Source organism: Lygodium microphyllum, chromosome 5, assembly GCF_053477565.2.
Source record: "Lygodium microphyllum isolate KBCC chromosome 5, Lygodium_microphyllum_v1.1.10, whole genome shotgun sequence".
Taxonomy (NCBI): domain Eukaryota; kingdom Viridiplantae; phylum Streptophyta; class Polypodiopsida; order Schizaeales; family Lygodiaceae; genus Lygodium; species Lygodium microphyllum.
Genome location: NC_141139.1, coordinates 106,571,493 through 106,589,609, shown reverse-complemented (window position 1 = coordinate 106,589,609; position 18,117 = coordinate 106,571,493). Strand labels below are relative to the sequence as shown.

The following is an 18,117-nucleotide window of genomic DNA, read 5'->3' as shown; positions in this document are numbered from 1 at the left end:
GCAACCCAAATGTACATTGTCACATCATAAAATTGAAGGATTAAGTTTACTAAATCCCTTTGACAAACAAAAATTCTGAAGATAAAATATGATATCTATCTGCTCATGTTAACATCAAATCAGGCATGCTTAATCTAAAAGATCCTTATAGTTTGTTTATACAACTGTAGCCTTCCTGGAAAGATCTCTAGAGGAGTTTAATTCACGGTCCAGCACAGTCAGTCCAACATTCTAATGGTAATGACTGGATGCTTCACCTTAAAACTTTTAATATGAGTTCAAAAGCACACTTGCCTTCCCTGCTTTGCAATGTACAATGATCACATTGTTTGGATTTGCCACGAGCCAATCGTACTGAAAAGATAGCAAGTAAAAGATCAAAAGTGCACAGAAATTTGCAAGGGTACACGTCTACTGCAACCACATACATAAGTTCTATACAGCTTTAAACACTTGTTCTGCTAAAATGATACAAGTGGACACTCCATAGTTGCATTATGAAAACCGGAAAGTTTAATTAACCTTTCATCATAAAAATTGAATTTATGTTAAATGTATAAAGTCACTGGACAATGAGAGGTTGTGGGGCACTTTCTGCTAGTTCTCTCAAGCACACATGTCATGCTACAGTTGAAATTCACTTCAACACAGCAGATATCAAGATGTAGGTGGTTCAAAAATCTTAAAACTACAGTTAGCAAGGAGACACATGACACATTCTATCTACAATACAGATATAATTTAAAAATCAGAGCTCTGAAAATAGAAAATATCTTCTTTTTTTGCAAGTAAAATGTGGCTAATTATATTACTCAGAAGGCTGAATACAACGAAGCGCACATGCTCAACTGACTAGTTGGAGTTGATGCAAATCACAAATCCATCATGTATACAAGCCTCTCAAGGCGGTCTAGGGGGGATGGGGGCAAGAAGGCATGGAGGGGGGGTGTATCGCCATCTGGGACTGCCCACCTGCATCATGAAGAACAGGTCATGGCCATCCCAAGTGCACAGAAAGTGAAGATGGAGTTCCTGACGGTGGGCTCGAGACTCGCCCTGCACCTAGTACCACCGGCCATGGAGGGAGTGGATGATGGAGGTCCAAAGCTCTACCAAAGTCGCTTATACTGAAAGACACTCCCCGCCAAAAACCACCTAGCAGTGTGCCTTCCAAATGTGCCATCCTGTAAGACTTCCTATGATCTCCCATACCTCTGAGCGCTCTGCTGTGGGCTCCAATACTTGGTGGATGGGTAAAGCCTCCAAGCCGACCACTGCACAAGACCCAGCCTCGATGAGAAAAACCGTGTCCTGCATCCCGGCCTCATACAAAAGGTGACGGCCCTGGCTGACTCCCTGCCAGCAAAAAGCCCCCCACGAAATACATCCAAGGCTAGGTGCCACATGCGGGAGAATACGGCAGGCTCCTCTTCACACGAGCTGTGCCGCCTCGCAAGACCAAAGGCAGTGCTTTGGAGTTTCCAAATGCTGCTGTGGGCAGTGCTTACAACCTCCATCCTATTGCATCTAGGCCAACCAACTCCCAACAGCCAGACCCCCATGTGCCAAAAGCCAAAGGAAATACGACACCCTCCTCGGCCTTAGTTGTCCCAAACGCGATGCCAGAATGTCCGACGGAAGGCATCCGTGATGCTATGCTCCGCCCAATATCTGTTGCGCGAAGGCGCCCAATCCATATATTCCTACATCAGTACATGTCTACCAATCCTCGCTATGTACTCCAAGAACCTAAGAGGCTTCTTGGCAATCGTAGTTGGCCGGCCATAGCCACTCTCTAGGATCCCACGCCAACTGTTCAAGTGGCCTGCTCTCCCATATCCAAAGGTGCCACTCCCAAAACTCCTCCCAGGGTACATAAGGGTCGAGTCGCTAGGTCTTCCCCTGGAGTCCACCGGCCACATGAATCCTCCTCCAAGAAAGGACAACAATCTCCTTATCCTGTTGTCCTCTGTCAAGAACCAGATGCCCCCCATCCTGCACGGTAAAGAAGGTCCTACAAGGAGCACCACCCACTCTACGTGCCACCTGTAAGGGGATACCTGCCGGTGAAAATCTAGCAGCCCACACCTCCCCAGGCTCCATCAGCTCTTGGATCGGGGGATCTAGCCACTCCTGAGGGATCGCTAAGTCAATCTCCCTCCTCCTCAGCTCAGCTCCTCTCACTGAAATCCTAATGCCTGCTGAAACACCTCCTAATCACCCATCATGTACACCTCTCTCCACATCCTGATAGTACGAGCAAGGCCAGCCTCCCAGCCAGCCCACTAGATGTGGGATCGCTCACCTATATCTGTATCCCGTCCCGATCTCTGACCTGGGGGTTCCAGACCATCGACTGGTGGTCTATCTCCTCCTGGCATCCTAGAGGCCTCTAAACTAGGGCCTTGCAAAGGCCCTGCCACACTCGAAGTAAACTGCAGAGGAATAAAGATCTTGGTGGCGTGATCTGGGCAGTCGTGAAGATCCATCTCAAGGATGGCCTTCAACCCCCGCCAACCCTTGGTCTGCACTCTTGGAGACCCTCCGAGAAAAAGGACCTTCCAGGTTTGCCCGCCTGGTGTGGGACCACGGACCACTAGCTTGCCCAAAAGGGCCAAGTTCTAGAACTCTGGGTCAATGATCACAAGCCCTCCCTCAAACCGATGCCGGATGATGGTCACCCATGCCACCTTGGCCCAGGAGTCCCTAGAACCATTTGAGCCAGCAACCCAGAGAAAATACCACACTAGGCGGTGAAGGTGAACCACACAAGACGAGGAGAAACACCAACAAGAGGAGGCAATGTACCAAGCCGTCGCTAGGAGGACCTGGTTGACCACCAAGGCTCAGCCCACTAAAGAAAGGCGAACAGTGCTCTAGTAGTGGATCAACTTCCACCTAATAGAGTCAAGAACTGGAAGAAACTGTTGGGCAAGAGTGATGTCAAGCCCCACCTGGAACCCTAGATATCGGACGGTCTGTCCCCTGCACACCCATTTGAACCCCAAGTGGACGCCCCACTCCGTGCTGGAGTCCGGATCTGTAAGAAAACCAATCGACTTTCGCCAGTTGATTTTTGCTCCAGCTGGAGTGCAAAATACCTCCAGAGCTAGTCTCACTCTCTCTAGCATCAACTCAACATTCTCTACGTAAAGAGCAGTATTATCTGCATACTCTGAGTCCAACAGCTCAGCCTCCTCCCTCACCAGAAGTCGCAGGCCACATAGCTCGGTCACTCCCGCAAAGAGTAAGAACAGATATGGGGCAAGAGGGCAACCTTTCCGGACAGATCTCTCTAGCCGAAACTCCTCCCCCCTCTTGCCACCAATGAGAACCTTGCTAGTAGCCGATCTGTAAAGTGGTGAAACCCTGCAGATCCATGCTTGGGGGAAACCCAGCCTTGCCATGGTGCCCTCTAAGAAGTCCTAGTCAACCCTGTCATAGGCCTTCTCAAAGTCCAGGAGAAGTATTGCCAATCCTTGACCACTATGCTGAGCCCACTTGCTAGCCTCGAAAAAAGTGAAGAAATTGTCTAGGATGCTCCTATCCTCGACAAAACTTGTCTAGGTGTCATGAATGATGTCTGGAAGCATGGGGCAGAGTGGACTCCCGATCATCTTAGCCAGGGCCTTATAGGCCATTGACAACAAGGTGACCACTCTCCACTAGGATAGCTCCAACTAATCTCCCCCTTTGGGGAGGAGACTAACAAGACCTACCGATAAACTCCCTGGCATCCGTCCTGGGCCGAAAATCTCCTAAAAGGCCAGTAGTAGGGGGTCCTTCACCACCTCGCAGTAGGTAGTGAAGAAGGCCTTAGAAAGACCATCCTCTCTCGGGCATTTCTGCCCATCCTATGCATTGAAGGCCTCAGCTAGCTCCTTCTCTGTGAAGGCATCTGGGAGAGAGAGCCCCATCTCCTCCGTGACTAGGGGCGGAATGCAATCCTAGACTTGCTATCTATATCGTTGTACTCTGACTGAGGCTGCCTCCTGCTGAAAAAGCTGTCTGTAGAAGTCAGTGGCAATCTCCAACACCTCATCTGGGCTAGAGCGAATCCTCCCGTACTGATCAAGGAGGCTGCGAATCTAGTCTCCTGAGGTGCGAGGCTCATGCACCTGAAAAAATTCCGTGCACATCGTGTCCCCCTTCCGTGCCCAAAAAGATGTTGAGGTATGGAAGGAGAACTCAGAGCACCTGTCCTCAAGGCCGGCGAGGGCTGCCCATGCGCGCACCTCCTGCATGTGGAGAGTGGGATCCCATGGTGCCTCCTGGAGTAATCTTTGCAGCTAGGTCTCGCAGAAGTGCTCTCTCCTCCTCCCAACTCTGTTGCCTGGCCTGTAGGGCTACCTCCTGGCAGATCCTGCTCGACTCGGCTAAGGCCTCTACAACCTCCTCTGCGATTCAATTCCCCCTGGCCCACTCCCTAGTCCAGAGCTACTCAACCAGCCTCCTTACTTCCTCCCTCCTATAAATCGAGTCTTGGATCCGACAAGATCGTGTGCCATGGGCTGAAGCTGGAGCATCAAAAGTGAGGAGAACCGGGTCAGACAAAGTGGTACTAGCCAACTACCCTACCTGGCCTCCACGAGAGCACCCCCCACTCTCCCACATAGATCCTGTCCAACCGCTCCAAAAGAGCTTCGCCGAGTAGCCTGTATCCTGAAGAGAATTCCAGCCACCTCTTCCTCCTGTGGAAAGCTCGGTCCCACCAAGCATCATGTACTCCTATTGTGAGGAGGAAGACCTCCCATGCCTCCTGCTCCTCCCCTGCCATACCCTAGTAATCCCTGCCTCTGCCCTATTGGTCCTCTAAGGCCTCCAGGTTGTTGAAGTCTCCTCCAACAATCCAAGAGTCCATCTCTGGAAGTCTTGCTGTGATCTCCACCCAGAACCTGTTGTGTGCCCTAACCTCAATAGGAGCATAAACATTGAGGGCTCGAAGGCACGAGCCCCCTATATCCAGTTTGATCCATAGGACCCTCCCTGCCACAATCATCCCATGGTCTCATACATAGGCGGTGAGGCTCGGGCCAATAGAGGTGCATACGCCTCCACTCCTGCAGTGGACACTGAGATGGAGTACTCCCAGTAGGTGTGTGAGCTGCCTAGAAGTACCTTCCCTACCCGATGGGCTTGAGAGGGGGTGAGCTTGTGATGCCAGGAGGCATATTCCACGGTGGATTCCGTGAGGTTTTACGGTGGATTCCGTAAACTTAGATGACCGGGGCTCATACGCAAAGAGGATTCTTTGTGCGAGAAGTTGATGGGGACGCCTGTCCTTTTCGGGCGTTTCATTAATTTAGTGTGTACATGGGTGATTCCATAGCGGGTGATTCCGCAAAATGCATATTAAATTAATAAACGTTTATGAGTTTAGAGTGCGCACTCGTAATAAATTAAGGTTAGGATTTATTTCTAACCAGTTGATTTATTTATGTAGCTGAAGACTGCTAGGTATTCACTTTTGTCGGTTTAATTGTGTTATTTTACTAACGATTGTGAATGCTTTAGTTGATGTGTAGAGATAGCAGCAGTGGCGGAGGAAAGCATTGGAGTCTAGCGGGTTTCCGACCTTTGGATATATTTTGATAGGCGCCACGCCTATATTTTGATTATGTCTATAGAGACATCGATTATTTATTATTATTTTGTATGCGCTTATGCGCCTGGATATGTTATTTTTATTTGGACATTGAGATTGGGCGTGCCAGACTCTTTGGGCACCGTCCATTAGCTTTATTTTCCTATTTTTGGTAGAAAGCAAACTCAAAAGCTAAAAGCTTGTCATATTTTTGTAATTGGGCTATTTTTGAGCAAAAAGATTGGAAATATATATTAAATACATGCTTTGTGAAGCGCTCACACAAGGCATGGGGGAGATTCAACCCAATTTGTCTCTTGTCTCATGTCGTGCTTGCTTTTACATTGGTTTTTGTGCTAAAAAGTAGAGTACTTTGTTCTTGGGGACCTTTGGGAATTCACTACGTGAGCTACCTGCGTCCGATCTACGCACCAGAAAGGACAGGCGTCCCCATCAACTTCTCGCACAAAGAATCCTCTTTGCGTATGAGCCCCGGTCATCTAAGTTTACGGAATCCACCGTAAAACCTCACGGAATCCACCGTGGAATATGCCTCCTGGCATCAGCTTGTGCTCTTGAAGAAGTAAGATGTCGATCTATCCGGCAAGAGCAAGCTGCAACTCCTGCCGAACAATCAATTTCCTAGAACCACGTGCCCCACTATAGTGGAGGCTGTTCACATTCCAGGATGCTAGGTGTAGACTCATGGGGAAACCTGTGAGTGGCTGAACAAGCATTTGTTCAATGTGCAAGCTTTTGATGAAGAGGAAGAGCTATGGGGCATGCGAATGTGCTTAGCCACAGGCTTGGAGGGTGAACTCCATTCCCCCATGGTGGCTCTTGGGCGGGACCATGGGGGTGATAGATGCTCCAGGCGGTACCACCAGGGTGTCTATCAACTAGGCCGAGAGACGTGACTCTGTACACCGGTAGAAGCAGACAGCCTGTGCGAGGAGCCACTCGATCACATCCATCGGTGAACTCCACTGTGGAGGGGCTCAAAAAATACTACTCAAATATGGGACCTCGGCTCCAACCCACCAGTTAATGTCCATTATGCACCCTCGGAAAAAAGTGCTAGTCCTCCCTCTCCCATCCACTAGGAGATGTGGTCTGCAACCTCGCCCCTCACCTCCTCCTCTATCTGTGTCATCATCCAATCTCCTGAATGAGAGATGTGAAAGAAGAAAGCATAGTTTGGTCCATCTGGTGGTGCTAGTAAATGGACCTTGCCACTCCTTGACTTGTGGACCATGAAGATCCCCACCTCCAGAGGTAGTGGAAACTCTCTGCGCTCCGCAACTCTCAAATAAGACCACGGACCACTACGTAAAAACTCCTGGGGGAGCAATTGCGCCTATGAGGGAAGGTGTGACGGGCGGCTGGACCAGATGAGCTAGTGACTGTGTGGTTGTGGTGGTGGTGGTTGGTGGGGGGTTGGGGGGGGGGGGGGGGTTGTGCGGTTGGGGGAACACATGTACTGGGTGAAGATCGGGGGTGCTGATCGGCGAGGGAGAAGGTGGGGAAGAGGACGAGTAAGGGGTGGTGGGGTGATCGGACATATGAGGCGGGTGTGAGGGGAGGCGACTAGCCCCACAAGGGGGAGGCTATGGAGCAGGGTCGAGGAGGGATCCATTGGGGGGAGGGGGGGCTGAGATGCCTCAATGGGTGGTGGGGGTAGAGGCCTGTGATCCTACTGTGTGGGACGAACGGGGGGGTGCTGCGAGGTGTTTTGATGGGGGTCGTCGCCCGCCCTCCTGCTCTCTACTGGCTACCGTGGTTGTGTCTGAGGGGCTGGCTGAGGCCCCCCTCCGCCGTCTCCCTCTCTATCGTCGTTGTGGACCCATGTGAAACTATGAGCATCCACCTGTGGTTCAGCCGGCTGAGCCGTCTTGGCTCTGAAACGCGTGCAGTCTGCTGCCTGATGCCCAAAGTCATGGCATCGCAAGCACCGGCTAAGCTGCCCTGTCTCAATAACCTGCTGCCTGAAAGAGTGTCTACCTGCCTCAATCTCAAGAAACTTGGGTATGTTCTTGTATCTTTTACAGCCACCTGTACCTTCCGGACTCCCATGGCTATCACTCCATCCACGAAGGCCATCCGCGAAGGAGGGAGGAAGAACTGTGCTGAAAAGCCGTCCAAAGTCCTCCACTAACTGACGATACTCTACCACCAATCCAAGGAATAGAAGGGTGACCGGGTGTCCAGGAAACCTGTTGTGGAGCGCGAACTCCTCCACTGTGAAGCCACTATACCAAGGAACCATGTAAATGACCCCCTTCGTGGGGGGGCATAAGGTGAGCTATCCACTAGCTCACGGGCTACATCCAGGGAGGGGAGTCGAACCATGAAGATCCCCTGACCCATGAGAACTGTCTCCGCAACTTGCGCTGTGCCAATGCATAGCCTGGAGTGAAGCCAATCCCGAAGCTGGGCCCTGGATGGAGAGGGTCCTATGACCTGTCCATAGATTGTTGTTTCTTTCAGTTCCAGTTCTATGGCACGGACGGAAAGGAGCTGTTCCTGAGAGAGGCCGACGCGCAAGGTGTTTGATTGGGGGGCACTCACAAAATGCTCCGGCATCTAACCAGAGGTTTCCATTGCACGTCACTGCTGGGGGCTACCAATCTAGCTGCTGTGATACCAAGAGGAATGTTGCTGCAGACGGAGGGAGCAACGAATGCTAGTGGTATGAACGTACAGCATAGGATGGAGGCACCGGAGCAGGTCGACTGGGGAGGTCTTTCGTGCGTGAGGCAGAGGGCGCAGAACCGCCACAGAAGGTCTATGGTCAAGGGCGACTGTCTCTTCCTATGCCCTGCAGGGGTTCCAGGACACAGCAGACAGGCATGCTCTGAAGGGGCCGCAGGACAAGTAGAAAATATCTTACAGATGAGGGCTAGCAAAGTCAAATAGATGTCTCATCATCACAGAGATTATGGTATTTTAAATATCTTTGGCACAAGCAATCAGACTCAATTGCTTTATCGTTTCCAGACCCGAATTCTGGATGTTTCCTTTCCTTAAACAAATGCAGTGATTGGTTGGATGTTGCACAGATGATACCATTGACACTACTATTTACAGTTTCATGGATGATAACAATGATAGTGACCAGGAGAGCAGCAGCATGGATCATAAAGAGAGGACCCACTTGTGGGAACAATCACTTTCAGGAAAGTACAGCCATCCCTGCCCTAGGCTTCTCTAAAATTGAGTGGATATTAGACAGCTGGACTGTCACAGATGGGAGCTTATTCCTAGCACTATTTGTTGGTACATTGACACACTAAGCTGCAGAAGGGCTTTATAATGGCAACATATTTCTATAGCCAAGACCCTCACCCTTATATGGACAGAGATCATTTGCACCATGAGAGATGAATGGCAATGGCTACAGACCCAGATTCCATGAGGGTAAAGTGAGAGCCCCTCCTGAATGCTTTTGAGACTGGACTGCCGAACTGGTCATTCTAGGACCTATAACATTTACTTAAAATCTCCCCTGACCAGTGGCATTAGACTCCCCATCCCACAGTTTGAGGAGCTGTTGGATGTAGAGTTTGCAGACGACAACTGTTTACTTGGATAAAGATAAGGAGAACTTCAGGTCTTTGTGGCTGTGATGGAGGTCTTCTGTAGACTCTTATCAATTGGCACAAATCCTACAGAGTTTGGGTTTGTGACGATCAGCAGCCAGATTGGACGCTACTTGAGAAATTCACTTGGGTCCCTTGCATCACTTCAGTCAGATACCTGGGTTGCCATGTGGACTATGATATCACCTAAGAGCAGCAGCAACCACCCTTAGTCTTGCGCATAAGACAGAAGCTACTGTGTTGGAGTACAACGCCACTGTCTCTAGTAGAGAGGATAGTATATTACTTCTTGTCGGGGCATCCTTTATGTCACGCATGGCCAAGTGAGCCACCTCATCAAGAATTTCATTTGGTCAACTGGAGATGGAAGCCCAACGAGGGCTGAAGTAGCCTAGGATGTATTAAGCTCAGATCCAGGGGTGGTTTGGTAATCATTCAACTAGATTATCAGAGTAGAGCATGGTGAAGCTTAATGCTAAGGGCCTTCTTCTGAGGCAGTTGTGAATGAGATAGAAGACTATAAATCGATGAAAAGGCCCTGGTGCATGGCTCATGGAGTTGATGATACCCATTCTATTGTATGAAGATGATATTGTGCTTATGCCTGACTCCTCTTAAGGGCTTACAACAATATTTGGATGCACTACAGACATTTTGCACAATAGAGACCTCTAATTGAACATTGGGAAAACCAAGGTTATGGTCGGCTTGGGTGACCCATTCAAAGTACCAGTTGACTTTTGGAAGAGGAGTTTTTGAGATTGTCAGATTGAATGTATACCTGGGGACCATAGTTTCCCGTACAGAAGGCAGCAGAAGCTAGGCTAGCACAAGGTTTTGCAACACTAGGGCACTTGAGAGAGAATGATCACATCTACAATTCCAAGAGCCATGCACCAAACTATGGCTTTTTTATCCATTGTTCACCACAACATCTTTGTGGAGTAGATATCTAAAGGCCTAGCCTCTACCACACAAGGAGACGGCTTCTTACAAAATAACTAGGACCAGAGAGAGACCTCTATGATGGATGGCAGCCCATGAAAGGACCATTGGTGCAATGACCTAGCCGTCCTCACCATCAACAAATAAGAGCCATCATTGCCCACCCACAAGAGACCCAATGAGATACCTAAGTCCCTAATGCTGGAGTAGTAGTTGCAAAATCCTATGAGGGAGATCCTCAGATGAATAGAGACTACATCATCTTCAACTTTCTAGACACATCCTACTTCTAGTTTTATTTTCTTTTAGTACTGTGTTTTACTCTAGGCATTGATCTTAGGTTTACTTATTACTTCTAGTTTTCTTTTCTTTCAGTACTTTGTTTTTCTCTAGACATAAATCTTTGCATATATTCTAATTATACTCTTTGACGAGACATCACTACAATTGTACTATATGCTCAAGGCTCATAGGTAACTTTGGCCTTTCGTAGATGTTTCTCTCTTTTTTTTCCGTAGATCTCTCTCTCTCTCTCTGGAGTCTTCAAGACAGCTTGCGATAGAGGGAGGTAGACAGTGTTGGTATGCACATATGAGCACGTGATTGAACTTAACATGGCATAAGTACAGATAGACTGCCACCGTTTGATTACAACCTCGACTGCCCTACTTTGAGCCCTAGTCGTGCAGAGTTGAATAGTGTGATCAGAGCAGACACCACTAGGGTAGAGAACAAAAAGGACTTGGTCCAAGCCCCCTTTCCCATTAGGCATGAAAATGGCACAATACCAATGTCACTTCTTGCAGCTTTCTCATGATGGTTTCATAGTGAGGCCGAGATACATGGATGCTCAACTTTCCCACGGACTTCGAGTTGCTATTGGTTAGATTCGCACCTCATCGCATCAAGTGATGATTGAGACATGTCAATGGAGCCATATTGCAACCAATGAGAGGATGTGCCAGCTTTGTGGATGGGAGCCAGAAACAGAGGAGCACTACATTTGTAGATGTATTGTATACTATGACATCCGAGGCCGCTATCATTGCCTCTTTAAGGAGAGGTTTGGACCACTAAGACAGGTGATGGACAATGAGGACGGCGCAGAGCATTATTGTTATGGGATAGGAGGCGACCCCAGCATCATCCACCCCTCCAGAGAGTAGTTACAGACTTCTTCAACATAGTTGAACCCCCAGCCGCTACCACCCCAAACACTACATCTCCTATTGATAGGCGTTGTGGAGGTACAACATCAGGCGGCATCATAGTTGACAATATGCATTACATTCGCATTACAATTGCTCATTACAGAGGCAGATTGGTGCACTGACTCAGTCGGAGATAGTTTGCAAAGTCTTGGTGGATTCCATAGACTAAGGGGGAGATACTCTATACTCTTTTTAATCTTTTTAAGCTTAGCTTTTCCAGCTTTTTCAATTTCCATACTTCTCATTCCAATCTACCCGACCTACACATTAATTTTATCTCTTCTTCTCTGATGAGAGATGATGATACCAATTGTATTGGTTATGGTCTCATAGGCTACTCTGGCCTTTTAGAGATGTTAATAGATCTCTCTCTCTCTCTCTCTCTCTCTCTCTCTCTCTCTCTCTCTCTCTCTCTCTCTCTCATCGCTGACGGGCGTGCGTGACGTGCGTGCTGACGGGATGCTGGTCTGACGGGCGTGCGTGACGGGATGCTGGTCTGACGGGCGTGCGTGACGTGCGTGACGTGCGTGCTGACGGGATGCTGGTCTGACGGGATGCTGGTCTGACGTGCGTGCGTGACGGGATGCTGGTCTGACGGGCGAGCGTGTCTGACGGGCGAGCATCTGACAGGTGAGTGTCCCACGGGCGAATGACGGGCGGGCTGACGGGCGTGCTGACGGGCGTCTGACGGGCGTGGACGAGCGTCTGACGGGCGTCTGACGGGCGGGACTGTCGTGAGTGCCGCCACCAGGGAGCTGCTCTGCAAGGTCACGTCTCTGCACAGGGAGACAGCCACTGTCCTGCAGGACACGAATGTACTTAGAATGACATGAATGCTGGCCTGTCTGCTGTGTCCTGGGTGAATGTTCTGTGGCAGCAGTGACGAATGCAGACACTCTCAGATTGCACTTACTCTCTCAGACTGACACAAATGCAGGCACTGTGAATGTACTGTGGCAGCAGTGACGAATGCAGACACTCTCTCAGATTGCAGACACTCTCTCAGACTGACATGGATGCAAACTGACATGAATGCAGACACTGTGAATGTATCGTGGCAGCAGTGACGTATGCATACACTCTCCCAGATTGCAGACACTCTCTTAGACTGATATGAATGCAGACGCTGTGAATACACTGAGATTGCAGATATACTCAGACTGATGTGAACCTTGCATGCTGTGTGGACTGGAAACCTACGGGATCTCAGACTGACGCACATTAACATTTCATGTTACAGTCATACCTTATGATGCAGTCACATTGACAGTCTATGATATACTGTCTCTAGTTCATGCTAGAGTGATAGTTTATGTCACTGGCTTACTACTCTACCCAGACTGTAAACAGTTTATGCTATAGCGCATACTATAATTACGATGGAAGAAACTGACAATGAAGGAATCACAAAACCAGCCATGGAGACAATGTTTCATACACCGCCAAAGAACACGAGATACAAAACCTATGGGCGTAAAACCCGAGATTGGAATGTCTCTCCAGGGTCGAGTAGATATGGGAAGACATCCCGCAAAATTAATGAAACACTATATGAGGAGATGTGGACCATACTCCGTGCTGAAATACGTACCATGAGGAAGGAAATGGAAAAGGACATACAAGAGCAGGTTCGAGCTGAAATGATGGAAGAACTAAAAAAGGAGATGCAAACTTTGGATGCACGCATGGCAGAGAAAGACTCATTGATCTCTAATCTACAAGAAGAACTAGACGAATGCAAAAAGAAACTGGACACACAAAAGGAACCACAAACCACACCGGAACTACAAAAAGAAATGGATGTTTTAAAAAAGGACATGCACACCTATGCAAGTGTGGTGGAAGGCACCCAAAAGAAAATGGAGAATGTTGAGAATACCGTCAAAGAAAATGCAGAATGGATAGATGTGGCAAAAAAGAACAAAGGAATGCATGGCAACAAAGTGGAAGTCATGAATGCCACCTTGGAAGAAGAGGCAAAAAGGCGGGTACGCGCACTCCACGTAAGAGTGGTTGGACTAGACGAGAAAAGCTCCCCAATTGAAGATGCTACAGCTCTTGCCACCAAAATTGGAGCTACAAATGTACCCATCGTTGGGGCTTGGCGAGTCGGGAAGGCTGACACAAAAACAAAAGTCCTCATCTTGAAGTTTGGAGACCTGGAAAAGAAGAGAGCCTTCCTCTCTAAGAGGATCGCTCTCAAAGGAGAAAAGATCTACCTAGATGAAGACCTCACCCCAGCCCAGTTAGCCCACAGGAGGGAAAATATGCCACGTGTTCTAGAGGCACGGAAAGCAGGTAAATGGGCTGTATACAGAGATGGAAGAGTCATCATCACAGAGAAAAGGACGGCATGACGGTGCGCGGCCTATGAGACCCTGAAGTTCACACTGTGGAATTGCAATGGCTCCCTTAAGACAGATGTAGGTTATTTTGAGGATACTTTCAAAGGTATAGACATTGCTATGTATACTGAGACACATCAATGTAAAGACAGCCGTTTACCTGATGTATATGGATACAGATGGGAAAGTGTATATCGCCCTCAGCCTAGACGGCCTGGAGGGACGAGGGGATCAGGAGGTGTGGCAATTCTATTTAGAGAAGAGCTCCGAGATACAGTCCAAGTGGTACATAGAGATGTAGAGGCAAGATACATGTGGATCAGGTTACGTACAAGCAGAACTCGCGACATGTATATTGCCATATGCTATTTTCCCCCTGCATACTCTAAGTTTGCCCCTAAAGAGGCATCCCCGTATACACCACTATATGAGGACATAATGGGACACATGAGAATTGGGGATGTTCTACTAGCAGGAGACTTTAATGCACGCACAGGAAACAACCAATCTGCTTTCTTTGACACTAGTGATGAGATGTTCAGAGATATTGCATTAGATGAAGTGGGATTAGTTAGATCAGCCCAAGATAGAGAGATAACAGAATATGGAACACACCTACTGGCACTAGGAAGTGCACATGGTTTGGCCATCCTTAACGGGCTACCACAGTGGCCAAGATCTAATGGCTTCACATGTTGGAATAACAAGAAGGGGTCAAGCACAGTGGACTATTTGATTGGATCACCCAACTTGCTACCTGACATAAAAAGTTTTGAAATCTCGGACAGACCAATTGGATTAGTAGCAGACCATGCTATTCTAGCTTTCACAATGCAATATGGGCATATACATGAAGCACAGTCACATATACCAAAATTACCACGCTATGATTTTGTGGAAGCGACCTCACACATATACAGCATTACTGTGCGAGATGCATTGAGGGAGCTAGACACACAGGCCTCTCTGGATAAGTTTACAGGACAGTTGGCCGAGATAATACACACTTCAGCAGCATACGCTTTCCCACACACTACACCGTCAGATAAACCTCCACGAGGTAATGCTCCACAGAATGGCTGGTATGATGATGAGTGCAGAGAGACACGAGCACGTTTTCAGCAAGAGCTGGCACTTGGTATATGCACCCATAAGCATGCTCGAACACTCTTCAGACGGCTGGTACGCAAAAAGAAGCAGGAATACCTGAGCAGACTAGAAACAGAAATGTATTCCATGTTCTTGGGGCAGGACAGCAAGAGAGCGTGGAAAAAGATGCATGAGAGCCAGCCACCCCTACAAATTACTAGACCGGATGATTGGCATGGATATGCTTGCACACTCTATGATATCCCTGGCCAAGAGCCTATGCCACTCCCCTCAACCTCAAGACCAGCAAATTGCAGATTTTTCACAGAAAAAAAAGTGAGGAATACCATATGGAAGCTGAAAAATGGAAGAGCCCAAGACCATGAGGGTTTAGTGGCTGAACACTTCACGCATGCCTGTGATATTCTGGCACCAACGCTGGCTCACATCTTTAATAGGGCAGTGTGTGAGGGATTTCCAACCTGTTGGTCAGACCATATTATTGTGCCGCTCTTTAAGAGTGGAGACCCCGCGCTACCTAGTAACTACCGAACTATCATGATTGGACACATGCTGGCCAAGATATATGGCTCTATCGTGGAACAAGCGTTGAGTGAATGGGCCGAGATGCATGGCCTGAGGTCAAAAGGCCAGGCTGGCTTCAGGAGGGGACATACAACTCTAGACCATATCTTTACGTTGAGGGCAATCATTGAAGAAGGCAAGGCATTCAAGAAAAAGATCTATTGTTGTTTTGTGGACTTTCGCAAGGCCTTTGACACAGTGCCACGTGCTAGACTCATGAAAAGAATGCAAAACATTGATGTGCCCGTAGAGATACAGTGGAGTATCTATGCCCTATATGAGACAGTGACAGGCAGAGTACGAACAACTGAGGGCATCTCAGATACAGTCAATAGCACCATTGGGGTGAAACAAGGCTGTCCACTTTCACCGACACTTTTTGGGCTGTATATAGATGAAATTTCAGAATATGTGGATAGGACAGGTGGGGCCGGAGCCAGCCTAGCTGGAGTGCTGATACCATTACTGCTTTATGCCGATGATATTGTACTTATATCTGACTCACCTGAGGGACTAAATAGACACTTGGATGCATTATCAGCTTTTTGCAGAGATAGAGATCTTAAGGTGAACCTTGGGAAAACTAAAGTTATGGTATTTAACACTTCAGCTGCTTGGGTGACAAGAGCTGAGCACCAGTTTACTTTTGACGGAGAGCCAGTGGAGATGGTTAGGCAGTATGTTTATTTGGGGGTCACATTGAAGGGACCACAGTTCTCTTGGAGAGAGACATCAGAGGCTCGTTTGGCAAAAGCATATGCAGCCTTAGGGGCATTGGAGAGGCAATGTGCTCACATACAATTTCATGAGCCGCGCACCAAACTGTGGCTTTTTGACACCTTGGTTACACCCACACTCCTATATGGGGCAGCTATTTGGGGTCCGAGTCTGTTTCACACGAGGAGACAGCCTTTGGGAGACCAGGATGGACCAGAGAAGGAATACTATGATGGATGGGAGCATATGGAAAGACCACTGGTCATGATGATCTCACGCATGATACGAGCGAAGAGCTCGACCCCACATGAGATTATCAGAGCTGAGTTGGGGGCATCACCCATGGTGGCTGAGGCCTTGGTTCAGGCAGTGACTTTCATACATAGACTATGGGAGCTCCCCCAAGATAGATACCCACGGCTAGCCCTGGCCTCTTCTAGACAACTAGCAGCAGACGGTGACAGACACTGTTGGTATGCTCAGATGAGCACATGGATGCGTCTACATGGTCTGCAGATTGACAGACTACCCCCCTTTGACTATAGCCTGGATTGCCCTACACTTGACCTAAGCCGATCAGAGCTAAACCATGTGATCAGAGCAGACATACTGAAGTTAGATACGGAGAAGACCTGGATCCGACCCCCCTCGCCCCATGGCACGAGGATGGCACACTACCAGACCCACTTCCTCCAGGTATCTGAGGATGGTTTCATCACCCGACCCAATTACATGGACACACAGCTGCCTCATGGACTACGCACAGCTATTGGTCAGATCCGCACCTCATCCCACCACCTGAGGATTGAGACAGGTAGATGGGAGGGTATACAGACAGAAGAACGCATATGCCCACTATGCGACAGAGAGCCAGAGACAGAGGAACACTACATCTGCCGATGCACTGTATATTACGACATACGAGGTAGATACCACTGTCTGTTTCGAGAGGGTTTTGGACCCCTGAGACGGATCATGCAGTATGAGGATCAGAGATGCTTGGGATTTTTCCTCTTGGAGCTCCAGAGGCGCAGAGCAACAATTCTACAGAGTAGGAGGCCCCCACAGCTCGGCTCACATAGACAGAGAGCAGTCACTGACTTTTTCATGGATACACGACAGAGTATGGCAGATACCACTACTACTGCCACACAGCCTACAGGAATACATCATCATTGGACCTCATCTTCTGTAGGTGTCCCTTTGGATAGAGCAGTGGCACTTAGCCGGTCTAGGCGCCCACGTCCACCCGGACGAAGGCCTAGACATCCACACCACAGACAAATTAAAGCCATCATTGAGCGCCACAGGAGACAGATGCCAAGACGCCTTAGCTATGCAGAGATACACTTCCCTAGAGAACAGACATATCATTGATGGAGAGTTTTCCTTTCTCTACTCTCACTTTCAGATCACTGACATGTTTCCCTTTATGGGACACTATTTCATTTCATTTCATTTCCTTTTCAGTCTTATAGGCATGTTCTTCATCTTTCTTCTCGTTCTAGATGAGAAACACACCATCATCATTGTATGTACTGTTTTGGTCTCATAGGCCACATTGGCCTTTTAGAGACGTTAATATACTCTCTCTCTCTCTCTCTCTCTGCCTACCCTGCCCCTGCCCCCCCGCCCTGTCCCTACCCACCCCCAGCCCTCTACTTGCCTTCCCTGCCCCCGCCCTCTACCTGCCTTCTCCTGCCCCGCCATGTAGCAACCCCGCCTCCTACCCTATCTCTACCGAGTCCTCTCCCTTCCCCCTGCCCCCAACAACCCCACCCTCTACCTGTCCTTGCCCTATCCCCACCCTCTCCATGCCCCACCCTGCCCTTCAACACCTCGCATTTGCCTAGTTTCATCGGCTCTCTGTGTGATCATAGTCTACTGGTCACATTCCACCACTTGTATATGACATTCTGATGATTGCTCGTTGTCAGAGGGGTTGTAGTCGAAAGGTCGTATCCACCGCGGATCAAAGAGAGAAGAAAGTAGAGAATAGGAGATAGAATAAAAGAAAAAGAATAGGCAAGGGATTCAAATCT

At 48.6% G+C, this 18,117-nt stretch overlaps 1 protein-coding gene across 8 annotated transcripts in view; it reads right to left on the bottom strand.

Moving 5' to 3' along the window:
- LOC148036253 (uncharacterized) overlaps positions 1-18,117 on the bottom strand; it is a 162,882-nt gene that overhangs the window by 69,631 nt on the left and 75,134 nt on the right. For all 8 annotated transcript variants that reach the window (XM_087678269.1, XM_087678271.1, XM_087678270.1 and 5 more), the window contains one exon: positions 295-354. In XM_087678269.1, coding sequence (XP_087534395.1) covers positions 295-354 — 60 coding nt within the window. The remainder of the gene's footprint in view (positions 1-294; positions 355-18,117) is intronic.